At 50.9% G+C, this 19,517-nt stretch overlaps 9 protein-coding genes across 9 annotated transcripts; 4 read left to right on the forward strand and 5 right to left on the reverse strand.

Moving 5' to 3' along the window:
* Positions 1-895: 895 nt before the first annotated feature.
* Positions 896-2,855, forward strand: BO88DRAFT_464048 (cytochrome P450; the record flags this gene model as incomplete). The annotated part of the gene is made up of 5 exons (XM_025711298.1): positions 896-1,304; positions 1,359-1,566; positions 1,632-1,700; positions 1,765-2,361; positions 2,434-2,855. Exons 1-5 carry the CDS (start codon positions 1,080-1,082, stop codon positions 2,853-2,855), a joined length of 1,521 nt encoding a protein of 506 aa, XP_025561923.1. The 5' UTR covers positions 896-1,079.
* A 612-nt stretch (positions 2,856-3,467) lies between these two features.
* On the reverse strand, positions 3,468-7,230 carry BO88DRAFT_405591 (nucleoporin Nup84/Nup107 family protein). Its single transcript, XM_025706922.1, has 6 exons — positions 7,061-7,230; positions 6,778-6,994; positions 4,671-6,728; positions 4,288-4,618; positions 4,110-4,234; positions 3,468-4,052 (listed from the first exon to the last, which is right to left on the reverse strand). Exons 1-6 carry the CDS (start codon positions 7,118-7,120, stop codon positions 3,712-3,714), a joined length of 3,132 nt encoding a protein of 1,043 aa, XP_025561924.1. The 5' UTR covers positions 7,121-7,230; the 3' UTR covers positions 3,468-3,711.
* A 427-nt stretch (positions 7,231-7,657) lies between these two features.
* Positions 7,658-8,326, reverse strand: BO88DRAFT_405592 (DUF1903-domain-containing protein). Its single transcript, XM_025706923.1, has 4 exons — positions 8,150-8,326; positions 8,048-8,098; positions 7,979-7,991; positions 7,658-7,926 (listed from the first exon to the last, which is right to left on the reverse strand). The coding sequence occupies exons 1-4, from the start codon at positions 8,150-8,152 to the stop codon at positions 7,754-7,756; spliced, it is 240 nt and encodes a 79-aa protein (XP_025561925.1). The 5' UTR covers positions 8,153-8,326; the 3' UTR covers positions 7,658-7,753.
* A 135-nt stretch (positions 8,327-8,461) lies between these two features.
* On the forward strand, positions 8,462-9,577 carry BO88DRAFT_405593 (SUMO family protein SMT3). The gene is made up of 3 exons (XM_025706924.1): positions 8,462-8,569; positions 8,645-8,893; positions 9,050-9,577. The coding sequence occupies exons 2-3, from the start codon at positions 8,684-8,686 to the stop codon at positions 9,104-9,106; spliced, it is 267 nt and encodes an 88-aa protein (XP_025561926.1). The 5' UTR covers positions 8,462-8,569; positions 8,645-8,683; the 3' UTR covers positions 9,107-9,577.
* A 3-nt stretch (positions 9,578-9,580) lies between these two features.
* On the reverse strand, positions 9,581-10,866 carry BO88DRAFT_405595 (uncharacterized protein). Its single transcript, XM_025706925.1, has one exon. The coding sequence runs from the start codon at positions 10,550-10,552 to the stop codon at positions 9,902-9,904; it is 651 nt and encodes a 216-aa protein (XP_025561927.1). The 5' UTR covers positions 10,553-10,866; the 3' UTR covers positions 9,581-9,901.
* A 1,440-nt stretch (positions 10,867-12,306) lies between these two features.
* BO88DRAFT_390116 (putative succinyl-CoA synthetase subunit alpha) lies at positions 12,307-14,844 on the forward strand (the record flags this gene model as incomplete). Its single annotated transcript, XM_025704942.1, has 9 exons — positions 12,307-12,483; positions 12,582-12,695; positions 12,743-12,886; positions 12,939-13,321; positions 13,374-13,581; positions 13,629-14,233; positions 14,282-14,313; positions 14,371-14,663; positions 14,737-14,844. The coding sequence occupies 9 exons, from the start codon at positions 12,307-12,309 to the stop codon at positions 14,821-14,823; spliced, it is 2,043 nt and encodes a 680-aa protein (XP_025561928.1). The 3' UTR covers positions 14,824-14,844.
* Positions 14,845-15,157: 313 nt separating this feature from the next.
* On the forward strand, positions 15,158-16,083 carry BO88DRAFT_444417 (adenylyl-sulfate kinase). Its single transcript, XM_025710104.1, has 2 exons — positions 15,158-15,181; positions 15,239-16,083. The coding sequence occupies exons 1-2, from the start codon at positions 15,174-15,176 to the stop codon at positions 15,864-15,866; spliced, it is 636 nt and encodes a 211-aa protein (XP_025561929.1). The 5' UTR covers positions 15,158-15,173; the 3' UTR covers positions 15,867-16,083.
* On the reverse strand, positions 15,987-17,662 carry BO88DRAFT_405598 (H(+)-transporting V1 sector ATPase subunit C). The gene is made up of 5 exons (XM_025706926.1): positions 17,204-17,662; positions 17,047-17,141; positions 16,904-16,995; positions 16,344-16,836; positions 15,987-16,289 (listed from the first exon to the last, which is right to left on the reverse strand). Exons 1-5 carry the CDS (start codon positions 17,502-17,504, stop codon positions 16,104-16,106), a joined length of 1,167 nt encoding a protein of 388 aa, XP_025561930.1. The 5' UTR covers positions 17,505-17,662; the 3' UTR covers positions 15,987-16,103.
* A 355-nt stretch (positions 17,663-18,017) lies between these two features.
* On the reverse strand, positions 18,018-19,186 carry BO88DRAFT_405599 (uncharacterized protein). Its single transcript, XM_025706927.1, has one exon. It carries the CDS (start codon positions 18,837-18,839, stop codon positions 18,477-18,479), a length of 363 nt encoding a protein of 120 aa, XP_025561931.1. The 5' UTR covers positions 18,840-19,186; the 3' UTR covers positions 18,018-18,476.
* Between the last annotated feature and the right edge of the window lie 331 nt (positions 19,187-19,517).

Below are 19,517 nucleotides of genomic sequence, written 5' to 3' on the forward strand. Positions count from 1 at the left end.
ACGCAAAGTATGAGAGCCTGTCAGTTGGATCACTCGGCAACACTCTGAGGAGGGAGATCATTATTGGGAGAAAGGCCTCTTCCTTCCTGGTAAGTTGTGTGTTAGCTCGACTACTAATAGTCCGACTAGTGCGGGCATGGATGCTGGGTGCCCCAGGCAGACACAGCCACGCCTTGTCAGTTTGATGTTTCTGATTGGTCTAGAATAGGGTGGAGCGGTGAGTCGGACAGGTCACCTGATTTATCCATTTACTTAACAGTTGATACTGACTGTCTAGATTCCTCTTACCCATGTTAACTATTTGGCAAAGCGTGCTGGCTCTGGATTAATTCATCCATGCTTTGACTACCGGTTGATGCTCATGACGAGCTAAACTCTTGACGTGATGACTTCTTCCATCAGCTGATGGGATAATGATCCTAGCATCACTATCCCGATCTCTGCAGATTGGGCTATTGTGGGCCCCTTCAGCCGCACCTGGTGGGGTTTCTGCGATGCAAATATCCAGATGCTGTATAGGCCTTTCAGCACTTACGAGTAGAGAGGCAGAGCACATTAAGGAGCGCTTGATGAAGTATTCGGCCCTCCTTATTCACTTATACGCTAATCGGTCCGTGTCGTTCTTTATTATCCACAAGGTGCTTATCTATGCTGGCCATGCCTTAAAGCTGAGACTTCCCGCATGCAAGCCTCAAGGCACGATAGCGTGACTGTACCGCTCTCCCTTCATTCCTGATGTGCGACTAGCCAGTCAAGCAGCCAGCCAACCACATTCTCCAGCAGCCGTACTCTATTGCAGTAGTACTTGCATTAGCAGCTGCACCTAGTCAATCCCGCATTCTTAGTCTGACAAGTCCGATGGCACGCATTGGAAATGATATCGTGTACTAAAACGTAGCAAATCCCGGTCTCCGCACCTCCGCCTGTTCACTTCGAAGTCGGGCGGAATTATACAGCCTCCAGTATGACATCTTAATCACACATAACACCCCAAGTTGGCCTGCGCTCCTCTAGATGGTTTCTAAGATTACCCCTCTTGGTTCTACAGTATCAAATCCCTTGGTACACTAGCACACACAATGTTTGCTACCAGTGCTATATCATACCTAATCAAGCCGGAGTCAACCACATGGATCTGGGCTCCCGTCATAGCAGCAATTGTCTTCTGGCTTCTAAGCACTCCATCCCTTAAGACACCCCTTCCTGTAATCAACCAGAGGCAACGATTTGACATCGGAAGTCTGGGCTCCTTAAAACGGTTCTTCAAGGATGCACATGGCCTGATCAGGGCTGGACTCAGTCAGGTATGCCCCTTTAAATCTACTTTCGAGCCATAGGTATTGAGGATTATCTATCAGGGCAGCGCCTTTTATCTTTACTCGGAATTCGGGCCGAAGATCGTGCTAGGCCCCAAGCATGCAGATGACTTTCGTACTCATCCCGCATTAAGCTTGTTGGATGCTGTTGCGGAAGAATTTCACGCTCATATTCGAGGGTTTGACCCTTTCAACCAGGATCCAGCTCTTGTTAAAGATGTTCTACGCACGAAACTGACACCGAGTTTGGGTGGGTATATCATGTCTACACACAATCGACCTAGACAAACACATTCTAACCTTCATGTCTGGTAGATAAATTGGCTCGGCCTTTGTCTGAAGATACTCGTTGTGCGCTAGGAGAGATGTTCACAGATGATCCCGGTAAGCTCAAATTCGCTATCTATTCACTTGCCCTAGCAATAATCTTAATAAAGTGTCACACCAGATTGGCATGATCTACAATTGAAGCCAAATGTGGCTAGTCTAATCTCCAGACTGACATCAAGGGTGTTCCTCGGGGAGAAGCTATATCGCAACCCGAACTGGCATCGAGTCACGGCCGATTATGCCATTCACACATTCATGTCCGCTCTATTCCTCCGAATGTTCCCACGCTGCACCAGACCCTATGTAGCATACGTCCTGCCATTCTGCCGTAAGATACGCAACGAGATTAGGGAAGCTGAAGAAATCATCACTCCCGTCGTCGAAGAAAGACGGTCCGCCAAGCAAGAAGCCATCCGTCAAGGAAAGGAGCCCGAACACTACGAGGACGCGATGCAATGGATGGAAGAATGCGCAAAAGGTCGAGCTTACGACACGACTCTTGCTCAGATAGCACTCTCACTTGCCGCTATACATACTACATCGGACTTGCTCACACAGACGCTCTTCTACCTTGCTGAACGGGAGGATGTTATCAAGGCGCTACGAAACGAAGTAATCGCAGTTCTGCAAAACGACAGATGGACAAAATCGACGTTCAACGACTTAAAGCTCATGGACAGCGTGTTGAAAGAGAGTCAACGGCTGAAGCCGCACAGTATAGGCAAGCTTTCTCCCCACCACCAACCCTTACACACAACCGAGGATTTAACTAACATAACTACAACAGCGGGAATGAGACGCTTCGCACAAGAAGACGTGACCCTCTCCGACGGAACCGTCCTCCCCAAAGGCACAATCTCAGTTCTCGCCAGTGAGTCCATGTGGGATCCTACCATCTATCCAGAGCCGGAGACATTCGACGCATACCGGTTTCTGAAGATGCGCGAGACGCCCGGACTTGAGACTGCAGCGCAGGCAGTCTCTACTTCGCCTCAGCATTTGGGGTTCGGGTTGGGGAAGCATGCTTGTCCTGGACGTTTCTTCGCGATCGCTTTGAATAAGATCATTCTGTGTCATATTCTTTTGGAGTATGATTTCAAGGTGGCTGATGGGTGGAGCCCGACGGTGAGGAAGTATGGTTTCATTTGGCAGGCGGATCCGGTGGCAAAGGTGTCTGTTCGGAGGAGAAAGGAGGAGTTTGTCTTGTGAGTTGGACTGTTGGGGGTGGAGGAGATGTGTTGACAAAGGAGGGTAGTGGTATATAGTATATATTGCTGGCTAGATGACTGTTTAATAGTACTATAACTCAGAACGAAACATTGATTAAATTAATCTTATAACTGACGAGAGAAGAATGAAGATTCATTTCCTAGCTGCTAAGTGATATCTACGCAGATTAGCAGTACTAAAGCGGTCCTCTTAAGATGACATAGAGAGATACTACATTCACTAAATACTCCAAATAAGCAAGAAGAACAACTAACTAGTCACTATTTGAACCCCTTGACACGAATCGCAGAGACATACTTGCACCGGAGATATCCTGCCGGCTCCAAAACCCTTCTCAACACGGGAAGCCACCAGTCCTGGATATATTTCCGATGAATGACCGTAGCCATAACATATTCCATATATACAGGGAGAAATGCACTGCATCTCCACCCCACAATACCAGTAATCCGGCCATGCTTTACCATCATGATGATATTGTCTGCGACGAGATGGCCATGGGTCAAGACAAACCGTGAAGGCTCCTCCTCCTTATTAATCAGCCTCTACATGGCGTAGTACTCGCTTTATTCGAATCTGCTAGTTGTCCACCTGGAAAACGCATTTCGCTAAGTTTGACATGAACCCATCTGATTATTCCATACAGTTAGATTTCTTTATTTTCAGATCGATGTAAATCCTGGAAATGCGCCGGATATGATCTTCCCTCCGACCCTTGTACATGCAAGATGCCCATAATCCTTCCGGCCAGAAGAGATACGGCGAAGTCATAGAAAACGAGAAACATGAGGGTAATATACACGCCGGTCCACCATCGTTAGTTCAAATACACGCTTCATTGCTCCTGGGTCGTGTCATTCTCCTCGTCAGACACCTGCGGGGCCCAGATCCCCAACGACTCGCCTCCCAGCAGCCTGACGCCGGGCTTCGCGTGCGTGTTCACCATGGATTTGCTGGACACTGCCAACGCGTTCATCAGCTCTCCAACGCGGCGGGCCGCAACGAAGCTGCTCGTCAGATGCTCCACTTCGGCCACCTGGGTTGCCAAGTTCATGCACTGCACCAAGAGTTCGCTGCTGAGCACATGAGCCGAGAAATACATCGTGTTGTGGTAATCGAGGAACACTTCGGGAATGTAGGTGTTACGAATCTCCTCCAATTCCTCCTTCTCGGCTTCTATATTGACCATGTTAGTATTGATACACTCAACCTCAAGCAGACAGGGTTGTTTACCATTCTCGTAGTTGACCAGCCACTCGTCCAACATGACATCAATTTGGACGCTAGTGTCATCCAGGGCTTCCTGTAGCCCTTCTCTCAGGTCCTTGAGCATACCCGAATCACGTCGCCGTTTGTTGCTGCGCCAGTGGTAAGTACAACGCAAACCCATTCATAGATTGTCATGACATACTTTTCTAATTTTTCATAGATAATGGCATATCTCTCCAGAGCGTCTAATGCCAGGATAAGGACCTCCAGGTCACGCATGGTCTGCGATTGCTGGAGTAAGATGCTCGCCTGGCTTCCCGACGCAACTCCGTTGGTTCGCGACCGAGAACGCTTGTGAGGGGAGCTGAGCAACCTCGACTTCGTCGGACTGGAAGGTTCTGGGGTGTTGACCTCTTGCATCGCCGCCACATCGAGGCTAAACTCCGAAATGTCAAAGCCGAACATTTCCCGCGAGATGTCGGATAGCTTCATCCGCCGACACAGCTCCCGAGCTGCAGAGAGTCGACCCGAAACTGTGATATTGTTAGCCTGCATCTCCTACACGGAACAAGGGTATGTCCATACTATAGAACTTGCGGTACAACAAAGATCCGAGCTGACAGATTCGCCCCCACTGTCCATCCACGTAGCGAAGCCATTCGAGACTGCGAATGACATTCTCATCACTTTCAGATATCTCGTTTCCAATGAAATCCGTCTTGACCGGAACCAATTCAAGGTTGCCATCCTTGCGGTTGACAACCTTCGGGTGCCGCTTGACCGTCCTGGAGTGGTCGATGGCAGAGACATTCACGCTCAGCCACTCCCACTGGGTCTGCAGGACAGCCTCGACGTCGATACCGTGCTTCTCCATCAACCGAACCAGGTTCTTTCTCTCCCGTGGATCAACAATCTCGATCAATACCTGAGCCAGAACAGACCTCGTCAAATCCTCCGGGAGCAGGGAAGCATAGAGCGGAATGATATCCACAACACCGAGGGATTCCAGGTTAGCGATATACCCGATTACGTTCACGCAGGCAGTGTTGTAGAATTGAGTGTCGGCGCGAACGTATCCAATGGAATGAGCGACGATGTAAAGATGGGTGGCAATCCGGAGCGCATCGCCGTCCTCTGCAGCAATGACAAGACTGTCATCGACGGAAGTAGGTGACACATCAGGAACGAAGGATGACGCATCAGATTTGCTGTTCGCAACCTGGGATACTGCCTGGGCTAAGGAATAGAAGAATCCGTCGTATCCTTTGCCCAAGATTGTCGCCTGGATAGTGCGGTACGGGTTCCGTGCCTCGCTTCCAACGCGCTCGTTTCCTCTAGTGTACTGCACGAATTTGTTGAATTCGGCATATCCTGCCGGCTCGGGCACGAAGGCAACAGGGGTAGTAGGCGAATGGCTTAGCTTCCGCTGGAACTGCTTGCAGAATCCCTGGTAACGAGAAAGGAGGACGCTGTTGAAGTGCACGAAGAGATAGTCATCCCAGGTATGACAGACCTTGAAGGCTGCCTCTGTTTCGCCGCAGAGCAACGCATAAACCGCCCGCTCGAAATCCTCGGCGTGTGGACTCCGTGCCAAAGCACTGCAGGCGGCCCTCCAGGATTCTTGGGAACGCCAGTTCATCAGGCGTGTGTGCCCATCATCAACAGGCGTCCTTCCAGTGTGTGTTTCAACATCCACGCTAGTACCACAAATGCTGACGGCCCGCCATGTTTCCAACCGCTCTGCACACCATTCGCGGATCTTGAACCAGCTCTCCCCATGTCTGAGCATCTTCCAGCACGTCATCCATGTAGCGCGCTCGTAGAACTGATCCTGCTTCTGTAGGCTCTGCCTTTGGCGGGTGACGGCGTCCGGATCTAATTGGGTGACTAGTGGCTCCGACTTATCCGAGCTCAGAAGCGTAGCGGTGATGCCCGGGTCATTAGGTTCGAGGGGTTGAGGCCAGGCTCGCAGTCGCTTCTGTCCCTTGATTGTTTCCTTCGTGTAAAGCCATCCATGGGACCATGATCCCTGCCCTCTTTCGGCCTGTGACTCTAACTCAGAGATTAGATAGTCCACATCTTGCGTACTGTATTTGGCCGAGCGTTCGAGCCACTTCAGAATGATAACGCATTCCGTCGCATAATGGTCCGCAGCCAAGAATTGGTCCCAGACGTCGCGATCGGGGGAGTACCGGTGTAGATTCTGGAAGACAGACTCTTGCGACTTCTTGGAGTCGGCTCTGCGGGGCGGATCGTCCCTGCTAATAAGGTTGAGGAGAAGTCGCCAAGTGTCGGCTTCCAATTGTAGACGCCGGAGCTCCTCTGCAGTCTTGGGATCGAACGACGCGGATCCGTTGCTTCGAGCAGCACCCAATCCCAGCTTGGCCCGTTTCAACGTGTTTTGTTTCGTGATGTCGCTGATTGCATCTTGCGCGAGGGTCTGGTAGCTCTTCACCAGGTTATAGGCAGCTTGGTAGCTCGACAAGTCCTCCGAGCGGTTTCCTTTTTGTTTGAAACGATCCAGCTTTTCGGCGAAGGCCTCAATCTGGCGCGTGACTCGATCTGCGGTGCGGCGAAGGGGATGCAAGGCCTCCTGCGCGCCTGCCGACGTAAACAAGTCCGGTGTTGCGGCGTCTATACCATCTAGCAAAGTCAGCCTTCCTAGCACTTCCAGAAGTCGTAAGGAGCATACTATGTCCATTTGGAGCGAACCCCAGATCCAGTGGTGATTCGCTTCCATTCAGCGCGTCAGCGGCCTCTTCCTCTGATTCCTCGTCTTCGTCAACGTAATCATCTTCCATGTCTTCATCCTCATTGGGCTCCATGTCGTCTCCCTCTTCGTCCATGGGCTCATCGTCATCATCCTCGATTTCAATAACATCCGACTCGTTCGTTGGTTGTTGAGAGGGCTGGACAGTGAAACATCGGTCGGTCAGCGCACCGCCTTACAAGAAAGCCAAAACAAAGCAACTCACATTTATGGACGTGAACCCGGCAGGAGCGCCCGAGCCCGTGGCCCTGGTTAAGGGTGCCATGAGCGCGAGAAAAGGCCGGGGGGGTTGACCGGGTGAGAAGGGGTGTGTCGGGGGAAGGGCGATGATAGAGATGGAGGGTGTTTGCGAAGGGACCTTTAGCTTCCCAGGAGGTTTCGGGGAAGAACTGCAACTTCCAATCTTCTTCGTCTTACTCTTTTTGGCCGTGTTTTGGGCCGACGGGCCACTAGCCCACATAGGGACTAGCGTCAATACACACCATAAAAACTCGCGCACTTCGGCTTTTCCCTCTCCTTTTTTTTTCTTTCTTCATCAAATGTCTATAGGCAATCATTAGAGTCTCGGAACGAGCGCTTCAATCTTCGTTCAGGTCAAACGGCCTCTCTGCGTGCTCAAGATTGTCTTAGAGAAATTTGGCAATTTTCACAACTAGCCTAGCTCTTTCCTCGAATGGGAGCTCAGACTGCAAGGGAATTGTCACATTCCAGCCTCAGTTTTACCTGAGATGGATTGTCTACTAAGACTATCACTATCACTATTTTCCGGCAACAACTCGACACGTTGTCAAGAGCCTTGATGGTTTGGTCTCTACTCTATTGTCGACAAAGTATAATTGGTAGTATGTACACGATCCGTAGAACTCTTGATGAGACACGAAATTCTCTCCAAGACAAGCTAAGGCTCCATGCCCCGTTGCTTCATCTTCAGACGCAGCAAATTGGGCTTAGGACAGCTTGGGGTCTTTGCGTCCTCTCCTCGCGCCTGGTAGAAGGCATTGCAACATTCATAAAGGGCATTGATCTGGGATTGACATTTCTCTTCCTGGTACGAGTTCTTCGTGAGGCATGCTGCAAGAATCAGTGACGTTTCTGCACATGGATGCTGTATGGTGGTAGTCACCTTGTATGGCACACTGGCAATTGTTAGTCATGCACCAAACAAATGTTCCAACTAGTATCTGTGACCTACAGCTCGTGGATGGCAAGGCGGGTCAAATGCTATGTCTTCCTTAAGTCCGCCCTGCTCTCTGTTACTCTCAACTCAAACGGGAGTCAATGGTTACACTCATACCATGACGCAATATACTATACTCAGCCAGAGAATTGGCAACAAGACAGAAGTAAAATCACAAATAAAGGATCCCGGATTCTAGGACTAGGATAAAAGAAAACCTAATCAGAAAACTGAAAGAAAATATGACCCAACACTGAAAGATGTCTTTCAGAGAAAATCAAGTATCAACAGTAGTAGTAACACCTTTGATCTCATTCACTGCAGCGAAGCAACGGGAACTTGGACCTGCGCCGCAAAATAGATTCTCCGATATTTATAACTGGTGGGGGTTGCCTTCATCGCCTCCAGCTCAGTTCACCACCCCATCCTTTTTCTTCTTCTCTCAGTCATTTCTCACGTCCACCGGCTTCTTCTCCTCGTCCGTCTCTCCGCCAGTGCTCTAGCGCATAACCCCGATACCTTCAAACCGGCAAACAGGTAAACCACCGCAGTCTGACGAACTCAACTTGCGACGGGAAGTCCTCCCAAAGCTGACAACTCGCCCTCCTCCAGTTTCCAAGCCCTCCATCGTCTTTATTCCCTTCTACAACAATGGCCGACTCCGGAGAGGCCCCCGCGGCTGTCGAGCACCTCAACATCAAGGTGACCGACAACAACAATGAAGTGTTCTTCAAGATCAAGCGCACAACCCAGTTGAAGAAGTTGATGGACGCGTTCTGCGAAAGGCAAGGAAAGCAGCCGTCTACGGTCCGCTTCCTTTTCGATGGCACCCGTGTGCGCCCTGAAGATACACCCGATACTGTATGTTCTAGCAATGACAACCCCTTCTGTGATGTGGTGTTTATGTGCACGCACTGCGGCACCCTTCCCCGCACGAACACCTTCCTCCATCTCTTCTGGCAGACAGACTTTAGAGAACCGCAAAGCACACGGCTAACGTATCCTGAAATTATGTAGCTCGAGATGGCCGATGGGGACACTCTCGAAGTGCACCAGGAACAAATCGGTGGCTAGATAGCATAATCTCTTTTCTCGATGAATCATGATTATTATGTCTTTTTTTATTCCAAAATACATTACCAGCCCCGTTGTGTTTCTTACTTTTACTTACCCAACTTTATCTTCTCCCGACCATCCTCCGATCTGTTTCTCCCGTTTTCTATCAAACAGATACAAGGCGCAACATGGTGTTCTAACTTGGTTGATGGGTCGGAGCCGGGCCCGGATTTGGAGAACGTCCTATTATGAGATGTGTATCTGGGTAGGGATCAGGAATTTTTCAGAGTGATAAATAAGAGGGTTATTGACGTTGACGAAAATATGATGAATGGTTACTCTACATATCTTTCATTGTATTCCCTGTTTTGCAAGATTTTGGGGAGCTGAGAAAGGGAATGAATGAGTGTCAAGCATCTGTTTTATGCAGATTGTCTACAATTTGGATAGATTCTCGAGCACTATATTGAAGCTACGCTGGGTTGCAACTTTTGCGAAATAAGATGTTTCCTTTTCTGGAAGTTCATCCGTCTGAACTGGTATAGATGCACCGGAAGACTATATTACAGTCCCGTATATTTGGACCCAGTGAGTCTGAGTGTATGTAGTATGACAGGAAAGTGACAAGAGGAAACCAGACAACCGACCCACCCCGCAAGCAAACAATTAAGGAGAGAAAAGAAGATGAGAAACGCAGCACCCGGCACACCCCGTCACCTTCAAAGCCGGGAGTAGAAGCAAGGAATGTGTATCTCCACCAACCCCACCCCCAGCAATACGGAGTAGATCTCCATTGATATAACATAGTGTCAATCACATGTCCCACACTGCCGCCTTAGCCTTCTCTTCGTCCTCCTTTGCCTTCGCCGCCTCCTCCTTCTCCTTATTCCGCCGCTTGATTTCTTGCTCCTTCACCGCGCGGTCATATGCCCGCTGCTCCTCCGTGCGCTTGGGCGCCCGAATTCCCAGCGCTCCCGCAATCATCCTCCCCGCCACAGCCGTCTGCTTCTCCGGCCTCCTCGCCGGCGATCTCGCCTCTGATCGTCCACCATACGTAGGCCAGGGCGGCTGCGATGCAGACGTCTGCGGCGAGATAGGCGTGGGCGGAGGGTCTAGGGGACCTTCAGTGTAACGGATAGAGGGTGACAATGCGGGGCTGGCGAAGCGGGAGGAGGTAGCAGGGGAGGTGGATGAGATATCGGCTGCTCCTCCTTCGGGGTCAGAGGCGGAGGCCGAGTCTACTTCATCTTCCCAGGAGTCGGCGACGGGGGCAGGCTCTTTCTTCTTCTTCACCGTGTGATGGTGTTGTTTGGGGACAGAGGTGGGGGGAGTCGGTCGGGGAATATCTTTGATGGGGCTTTTATTGGCGAGGGAGAGTTCGCGGAGAGAGGATTGTAGTTCGGAGGTTGCTGATGCTGATGCTGTTGGCGGTGTTGTCGCTGGTGGTGTGGCTGGAACGGACATTGGGGGTGGTGTTAGTTTTGGTGTTTGTTGCAGCTGATTATGTTATGGGAGTACCATGGGGTACTGTGGGGTGAAGAAGTAGTAACAATGGGGGGGAGTCTGGGGAAGGAGGAAAGAATAGCGAAGGAAAGGAAGACGATGATTGAGGAGGGGCTCAGTTATTGCGGCGGCAGAACAATTGGGGAGGGAGAAGGGAAGGTTAATAAAAGGAGGATATGGAACGAACCCTTGGGATTGGAACTGGCATGTGCGGCCGCCATATCGACTACCAATTTATGAAATTCTATTATTGAAGATCTTGGAGTGGTTCGTAGCAGAACAATGCAGAGTGGTCCGACCGCTTTCAAGCAAAGCCAAAAGGTGAAATCATGAATGGCGTCAGTCCCGGCAGTGCGACCCCGCCTTTCGGGGAAGGCGCGCCCCGTGATTGGCTCTGCTTTGGGCTGGCCAGAGTTCGAGTTGGTCCATCGCTTTCGTCTTTCTGGCGAGAATTTGCAGTTTAGGGAACGGTTCACGTTTCCACCATTGTGTGGTGGCTGATCTGCGTTGGGAAGTGACTTAGCATGGCACAGATTGGTTGTTTGACTGGCCGGTTTCTTGCTGTGTGTACATTGTGATGGGAGAGTTGGGTCATTGATCTACATACTCCAGTTCAAGGCTGTAACGCTACTAGCAAGGAGTGCTGAAGTCGTGTGATCTGATCTCAGGATGTGTACCTCTCAATATCTGGGACAACTTACTTTGTAGTCCAAAGTATGTTCTCACAACTGCATTGTTCGCATTCTGTTTGTAGATAAGTACTGACTAAGCAGTTGGGAGTGTGGGGTGATCTCCAATCCTTGTTCCCAGAGCCTAGATTTCATAAAAATAGACCACTTGACATCATCTACCAATCTCTCACTAGTCGATGCAATTCGATAAGATTGCCTTTTCTGTGGGCGAAGGGAGCAGGATTTTCATTCATGTGAAGTCTTATCATCAAGTTGTGCTGCCCAAGAGATCTAGAACATGTTTGCTGACAGGAAAGCATTACTGCCAGTGCACCATGACTGCGAACGCAGGCCGAGACATGATTCCATCGAGTAGAGGCCTTCAAAGAACAATTGGACGGACTATGTACCTCATGAAGTGCTGGGATTAGTGCGATATCATTCTATAGGAGTATACTGCACAGAGCATTGTTGCACGCCACTACCTACAAATGCCCACCAGATAGATGAGAACATACACGAAATGGAAAATACGAAAGGACAATCTGCACGCTATACATGCACTAATATCTTCAGTGCTAGTCTGCACTTTCTTCAGCCTCTACACCAGAGCTGTGGCTCTCAACACCGCCGGCGGAGCATGTGGCATTTGCCTTTCCGAGTCCCAAGTACTACCCGGCAACAAGTTTCCGAGACCACCAATCACAGCAATGTATGACTGTCCCGAGAGCCCACATCCTCTTGTTTAGTACCTCGGAAACAGTCGGCAGGCTGTCCGAGACCGGCGGAGTATCCGTCTTATAAGACATCATTTCCCGAGGTTAGTCTTCCGCCTCTTCAACTCTCTTCCAGGCTTGTAAACCAGTCAAGCAACTAGCTGTCGATATTGCTCTACTTTGCGAAGTGGCTGTGAGTGGTAGTCACGATTTGTTGTCACTTCCATCATTAGAACCTATAATTCTCGCAATTGGTGTTCTTACAATTACACCCCACTGATATAGCCGGCTATTGATCTCCATCGAGTCACCACAGCACGGAACCACTATGTCACGCCTGGCTTCATTATCTGCGCCGGCGAGAAGGCCTCTCGTTCGTACTTCAGTGAGACAATCACAAGGTTTCTCGACCTCGTCCAGGACCTGCAGTTATGCGGACACGCTACAGAATTTGAAGATCGGAGCTCACACGCGGGTATTGTTTCAGGGATTTACAGGTGAGTCTGTCTCTCAATACCTACGATCATACATTGACAATAAGTTTAGGTAGACAGGTAAGCGGGCTTCTAGTGTAATTGCAATAGGGCTTGATTAACATTCCAGGCCACTGCCAACGTCAAGGAGTCCTTAGAATGGGGCACGAAAATTGTCGGGGGCGTTAAGCCGGGTGTCGAAGGAGAGCATCTTGGTCTTCCGGTGTTCCCATCTGTAAAAGCGGTATGACTGATTGTCTACTTATCCGGGCATCCTACTTATACAGACAGGCCCAAGAGAGAGCGAAACCGGACGCATCTGCGATCTACGTGCCTGGTAACCAGACCGCAAAGGCGATAGAAGAGGCTATAGAAGCGGAAATTCCTCTTGTTGTAGCAGTGGCAGAACACGTTCCTATCCATGATATTCTTCGAGTAAGCGATTTGGGAGCGTTGTCTGTGAGTGCTATGAACTAATGGTGCTTAGATCCACTCCATGCTGAAGACACAGTCGAAGACGAGATTGGTCGGCGCCAACTGCCCGGGAATCATCTCTGCAATTGGCAAATGCCGGATCGGATTCCAGCCTCTGCCCTGCTTCGCACCTGGCAATATTGGCATCGTCGCGAAGTCAGGGACTCTGAGCTACGAGACTGTTGCGTCTACAACGCGGGCAGGCCTCGGACAAAGTCTCTGTATTAGTATGGGAGGAGATGTCCTAGCTGGAACTAATTTCGTCGATGCACTGAAGATCTTTGAAGAAGACCCTGACACCGAGGGGATCATCCTGGTTGGCGAGATTGGTGGTACGGCAGAGATCGATGCAGCGGAGTGGATCAAGGACTACAATCAGAGAACTGCTAATCCCAAGTATGTGGAAGAGTCAAATCGTTCCCTTGGGAAGCAATGCTGACAAGTACAGACCGATAATGGCCCTCGTTGGAGGCTTACATGCTCCTCCTGGACGGGTCATGGGCCACGCAGGTGCTTGGACAGCAATTGGGGAGCCTGGCGCGAAGGCCAAGTATGAGGCGCTCGAACGAGCCGGCGTGATGATGGTCAACCATCCCGAGAAGTTCGGAGAGGGAATGAAGTCACTTCTGCAAACTCGCGGGCGCGTGGGCACTACTGTACGTTTGTGACCGGCGAAACACGACAGCTTACTTACATGGAGTAGTCTATCAACGGCGGTGATCAGCGGCGAGGTCTACATACAATGAGGCGCATCAGACCAAACCGTTACGGCGTCTCTCAGCCCCAGCAAACGAGAAGTCTTTTCATTAAGCCTTTCCAGGCTCTCGATATGCTCAGAAAAGAATCAATCCCTGTCAACGAGGCTGCACCCTCCGAATCGGACTTCTTCTTGTCCCTCACCGTTGATAGGACAGCCTTGTCGCCGTGTATTCTTGCCTCCACATCCGCTGGCTTCGAACCAGCACAGACGGGCCGGTTCCCATTTGCATACGAGGGCACGGACTTTAGCAGCACAAACCCCCTGGTTGAAACGGTTGCCTCCCACCTGCAGCTTCCCGCAACGGCACACGACAACCTGGCGCAGCTGCTGCAGGGATTATGGCGGGTTTTCAAGGAAAAGGAGGCGTACCTCCTGGAAGTACGCGCCAACGCCACAAGTGCCTTTGAAGTCCGCGATGCCCGCTTTGGGTTCGATGACGCTGCCTTTCGGAGCTCAGGACGCCAGGAAGACGTACAACAACTGAGAAACCCGGCAGAAGAGGTGCCCGAGGAAGTCGAAGCCGAGAAAGATGGCATTGTCTACGTCAAGTAAGCCACCCCAGTCATCCCTGTGTAACCTACGCTGACCGAGCACAGACTGGAAGGGGAAGGAAGCATCGGAACCCTAGGTAAGTACATCCCCCAAACCCCACATCTACAAGGTTACCATCCCACTGACCTCGTAGTGAACGGCGCGGGCCTGGCAATGAACACGGTGGACGCGCTGACGATCCATGGCGGACACTGCGCGAACTTCCTGGACACGGGCGGCAAAGCCACGGCCGAGACAGTCAAGTCCTCATTTCGGATCATCACGTCGGACCGACGCGTGAAAGCGATCTTCGTGAACATCTTCGGTGGCTTGACACGGTGCGACATGATCGCGGAAGGGATCATCCTCGCATTTCAGGAGATGGAGATGACGGTGCCCGTGGTGGTGCGACTGCGCGGGACAAACGAGGAGCGTGGGCAGCAGATGGTCAGTTTGATTCCTTAAACTTTTTCCGACACTTAATCATCGACGAAAGCTAATTAAATAATGTTCCGGATAGATCGCGGAAAGTGGGTTGCCACTGGAGGCATTTGACAGTTTCGAAGCGGCAGCAAAGCGAGTGATTGAATTGGCCGACAAGCAGTAGACTAACTGACATACAAGACCTAGATAGATAATCAATATCAATCAATTCCCCTTCCCCAAAACAATTAACGTTCTAGACACATGGCATTAAAGCGAGGTACGTAACGTCGCCCATCGCTCCGAGCCAATGACTCCTCTCCCGGCAGGAACCCATCCAAGGAAACGCAGGAGTACGTAAGTGCAAGTCGTCAAATGAAATCGACCCCGCGATCGGCGCCCGCCCCGCTGTTTCACCCTTTTCTCTCCCAATCCTTTTTCTACGTACTTCAACCCCTCCTCCTCTTCCCTCCTCTCTCCAAACCCTCCTCTTCCTCCCAATTACCCATACCATACACACAGCCCCCCTCCAAAATGGCCACGTACGTCCCCCATCACCCCCTCCTCCCCTCAATCTTAACTAACCACACCCCAAATAGCAACATCACCTACCACGCCAGCGGCCTCACCCGCACCGAGCGCAACACCCTCCGCTCCCAGCGCGGCCTCACAATCTGGCTGACCGGACTCTCCGCCTCGGGCAAATCCACACTAGCCGTTGAACTCGAGCACCAGCTGGTCCGCGACCGTGGCGTGCACGCCTACCGCCTGGACGGCGACAACATCCGCTTCGGACTCAACAAGGACCTGGGATTCAGCGAAGCCGACCGGAACGAGAACATCCGACGGATTGCCGAAGTGGCGAAGCTGTTTGCCGACTCCTCCGCCATCGCCATTACTTCTTTCATCTCGCCGTACCGCAAGGACCGCGACACCGCGAGACAGTTGCATGAGGTGCCCACGCCCGGAGAGGAGACCGGTCTGCCGTTCGTTGAGGTGTATGTTGATGTGCCTGTCGAGGTGGCGGAGCAGCGTGACCCTAAGGGATTGTATAAGAAGGCTAGGGAGGGTGTGATTAAGGAGTTTACCGGTATTAGTGCCCCGTATGAGGCGCCGGTGAAGCCTGAGGTGCATGTTAAGAATCATGAGGTGCCGGTGCAGGAGGCGGTTGCGCAGATTATTCGCTATTTGGATGAGCAGGGGTATTTGCCGGCTAAGAAGGAGTAGATTATTTCCCTGGAGGGGTTGGGGGGTTAGAGTAGATACTAGATGATAGATAGAGATTTGTTGGTTGTATATATGATTTTTGGGCTTCACTGCTTACTGGTAGTGCTTAAATGTGGCTAGGCTGGCTGGGCTAGATCTGGGCTGATGAGTACTTCTATGTACGTACGCTAGACATATAAACAGGAAGAGAATAGATCCAAGCATAAAACAATGGTGCAAACTAGCAAAGGCCGCTGGCTAGTTGAACTCAAACTCATAATACACATATGCCGTATACTCCGGCCCGCCCTCGCCGTGCATCTCGCCCGGGTCGTCGCGCTTCACTCGGCCCTTCTTGTCGCGCCCGAACGCATTGCCCGCCAGGTACGAGTACTTGTCGTCCAGATTGCGCTTCGCTTTGTCTGCCTGCTTCGTTCCGGGAGTCTGGTCTAGTTAGCAACAAACACAGTCAGAGCAACATGGTTATGAATAACTCACCCGGATCAATGTGCACACAAAGTCCAGCGGCAGTCCATACCGCAACACCGTCTCCACAAACACCCGCAGCACATACACATGGATCCAGACCATCACGGCCTCACTCCACGCCGTCCGTCCCAGCCGGAGCGTCTCTCCCCAGAGCTTGCGCTCATCACCGCCCACCCGCTCGAACTCCTTCCGCTCCTCCTCCTTACCTCCCTCAATGTACTTGAAGTCGCGCGGAATCCACTTGTTCTCACGGCACTTGTGCACAAACTCCAGGCTGTGCTTCTTGAACGTCGTGACGGCGTACAGTGTGAAATCGTCGTCCGAGGCAACCAGCGTTGCCGACCGCGGCACCACCATCGGCGCCACGGTCTCGTAGATCTTCAGGAACTCCTTGACTTGCTGGGCGGGCACAGCGACGAGGTGCGTCTCGATGTATTCGGAGTCGCGGACGAGGGTGCGGGGGTCGACGACCGAGGAGAGGGATTTGGTGGACAGGTTGCCCCTATAGCAGAGCAGATCAGACAACGTCCTCCTTCTGATATGGAGCGTATGTAAAAGTATGAACTCACGTCTGCTTCCGCTGCAACGTCGCCAACGTATTCTTCACCTGATTATACTGGGTATATTTCGAGCGGATGTCGTTATCGATACTCGCTGCTTCCTGTTCACTCGTCAGCATATCCTTTATACAGAATAACTGGCATAAACCCACCTTCTGCAGCAAATCAATCAGTTCCCCCAACGGCTTATCAGCCCTATACTTGACCTTATTCCACGAGAACGTGCGCAGGTACTGATCCACCGGTTCTAAATGACCCCGTCAACACAAAACACGACACTTCCCAAGAACATATGCTGTGAAAACATACTATCATTAACCGTCTTCATCTTATCAATCTGCGCCTCATCCCCCTCCAGAATATTCTTCAGCGCATCGCCAACCTTGGCCACCACCCCCTGGCAGCCGGCCTCGAGCTTAGCCAGCTCGTCGGCCTGCTGCACCAGAGCATCGAGCGTACCGATTTTGAACTCGGGGATGGGAAACGGCGCAACGGAGCCATTTTCGGACGAGACGGTGGCGGAGATGGCGTCGAGGGCGTCGTCGCGGTGGTGGGAGGGGGTGATGGACGTGGGGAAGGAGACGAGGAGGTACTTGGTGGATTTGGACATGGTGGCCGGTGGGGGTATATGATATTAGTAACTAGTTGGGTGTAAGGGGGGTGCCACGCATGTGGTCTGGCGGTACAGACGGGGAAAGTAGTTAGGGAAGATGGGCTGTGGAGAGAGAGAGGTCAAGGGGGGAGGTTGGTTGGAGTTGGACTGGAGCTGGAGCTGTTGGTGCGGAGGAGGATCGATTGCGGTCGGTCGGTCGGTCGGTCGTCACTCGGAGGCGGTCGGCGGCGGTGGTTGGCTTCGTTGGGTGGGTTTGATTGGTACATGTTGATTTTGGGGGTTGTTATACTTATCTCTATGAGGGAGGGGTTGCTATTTGATTTTGTCTATTACGGTATTAATTGTCTGACTTGATGACTTAGGGTTATACTACTGTTGTTGATGTGTTATGCATCGAAGAGGCCACCTACTACTAACTATAAGCTAGTAAGTTGGTAGTATACAGGCCGCGCCGCCTCTTATACTATTCTCTACAGCTGTAGAACACAAGACTGGTAAGTTCATATTGTGCTTAAACACAAGAATTAATTTAATTGACATATCTGGCATAGAAACCATATGCGACTGCTCCTTAAGGCTGTAATGTGTACTGTGCTGCCACCAATAGACATGTATCGTTTCCAGCTCCTGCAACGGCGCGTCAACTGTGCCTCTAACCTCCAGCCTCCAGCCCTACTACCCTGCATGAAACCATATTGAACCAAACAGCTCCATATGCAGCCGGCTCACATAGCATCAACATCATCAGAAGCAGCTTAGACCCTCATCTCATCGACACAGCGCGCACCTCTTGTACCGACCAGACCAGACCAGACCAGCACGAGGAGAATCCGACTCGACCATGCCAGATACACACCGCAAAGCAGCCAGCCACCAGTTCGACAATCAAAGCAAAACCCCCTCAATTTCACTCATCATGTCATCACCAAATAATTAAGAATAAATCCCCATTTCGACATTGATATCACCTCACTTCGCCACCGAAATCGAAGCCCGTCCCGACAGCGACTCCCTGCGCTGCTTCCTCAACGCCTTCTCCGTATCCATGAGCAAGTTCTGTACCGATCTGCTTCCGCGCGCATTAGATCTCACTCCATCGTCGTTGAGAAGCTCCGTCAGCGCCGCTTTCACTTTATGGTCGTTGCCACAGGCTACTGTGCTGCTTGCGCTGTCTTTCTTGATGTGGTGCTTGTAGTACTCTTCGTCGCCGCTCTCCTGGGCGGCGGGAGAGTAAGACGTTGAGCGTTTCATAGGATGGATTGTGTGGATGGTTGGGACTTTGTCTGCTGAGGCGATGGGGTGGTAATTGTTGTTGTTGTTGTTGTAGGACATCTTTTTTCTTCTTCGTTTGTCTATCGATCTGGTCTTCTTAGTTTGAAGATGTTGATCTTTGATAGATTAGATTGGTTTGAATGGTAGTGAAAGGGACGAAGATCAGCGGCGTATTCCGCCCTTTATTTTCTTTTTTATATGAAGCCAGTAGTGCCAGTGCCAGTGGATTGGATGGAGATGAGATATCGAATTGGGGCAAGTAGACGGTTGATTGGAGTCACTATGACGTCTAAGACGTTGAGAATGATCTGCAGAGGTGATAAGGTACTTTATATGGGCTGAGTTAGGATGGGGGAGAAAGGGGGAGGGATCTTATGAGCAAGAAAGTAAGTACGTCTTTCTTTTTGTATTCAATGGTTGGTTGTTTTATTCACTTAGTAGTTATAAGTCATGTAGCAGATGATGGATAGTAGTAATGGGTGGTTACTACCGGTTCACTCTGACATCATAAGGGTACCTTTTTTTTTCTTTGTATTTTAAACTTCCGTCTTTCACTGCAGATGTAGTGTGACAAGACCTCTTTTTGAGAGGTATGTACCTGGGGTGATTACGTTGACAGGTCGAATGAACACATCAAAGATCTTATTGAATGGAAGTAAAAAAGTAACATTCAATGTCGGTTACGATATCTCACCATGGCGAAAAAGGGAATGTCGCTGGTTGGACGGGATGTACGAG

Source organism: Aspergillus vadensis (genome assembly GCF_003184925.1).
Source record: "Aspergillus vadensis CBS 113365 unplaced genomic scaffold BO88scaffold_14, whole genome shotgun sequence".
Lineage (NCBI taxonomy): Eukaryota > Fungi > Ascomycota > Eurotiomycetes > Eurotiales > Aspergillaceae > Aspergillus > Aspergillus vadensis.

Excerpts from the sequence above, each read along its gene's own strand:
- BO88DRAFT_405598 (XM_025706926.1), bottom strand. The coding sequence starts at position 17,504 with ATGTCCAAATCCACCAAGTACCTCCTCGTCTCCTTCCCCACGTCCATC. Across the intron at positions 16,996-17,046 it reads TGATTGATTTGCTGCAGAAG|GAAGCAGCGAGTATCGATAA; the intron begins GTGGGTTTATGC and ends ACGAGTGAACAG. Across the intron at positions 16,290-16,343 it reads TTGTGTGCACATTGATCCGG|ACTCCCGGAACGAAGCAGGC; the intron begins GTGAGTTATTCA and ends TAACTAGACCAG.
- BO88DRAFT_405599 (XM_025706927.1), bottom strand. The coding sequence starts at position 18,839 with ATGTCCTACAACAACAACAACAACAATTACCACCCCATCGCCTCAGCA.
- BO88DRAFT_405595 (XM_025706925.1), bottom strand. The coding sequence starts at position 10,552 with ATGTCCGTTCCAGCCACACCACCAGCGACAACACCGCCAACAGCATCA.
- BO88DRAFT_405591 (XM_025706922.1), bottom strand. The coding sequence starts at position 7,120 with ATGGCACCCTTAACCAGGGCCACGGGCTCGGGCGCTCCTGCCGGGTTC. Across the intron at positions 6,995-7,060 it reads CCGGGTTCACGTCCATAAAT|CCCTCTCAACAACCAACGAA; the intron begins GTGAGTTGCTTT and ends TTCACTGTCCAG. Across the intron at positions 4,235-4,287 it reads ATCTATGAAAAATTAGAAAA|CAACAAACGGCGACGTGATT; the intron begins GTATGTCATGAC and ends CCACTGGCGCAG.
- BO88DRAFT_405593 (XM_025706924.1), top strand. The coding sequence starts at position 8,684 with ATGGCCGACTCCGGAGAGGCCCCCGCGGCTGTCGAGCACCTCAACATC. Across the intron at positions 8,894-9,049 it reads CTGAAGATACACCCGATACT|CTCGAGATGGCCGATGGGGA; the intron begins GTATGTTCTAGC and ends GAAATTATGTAG.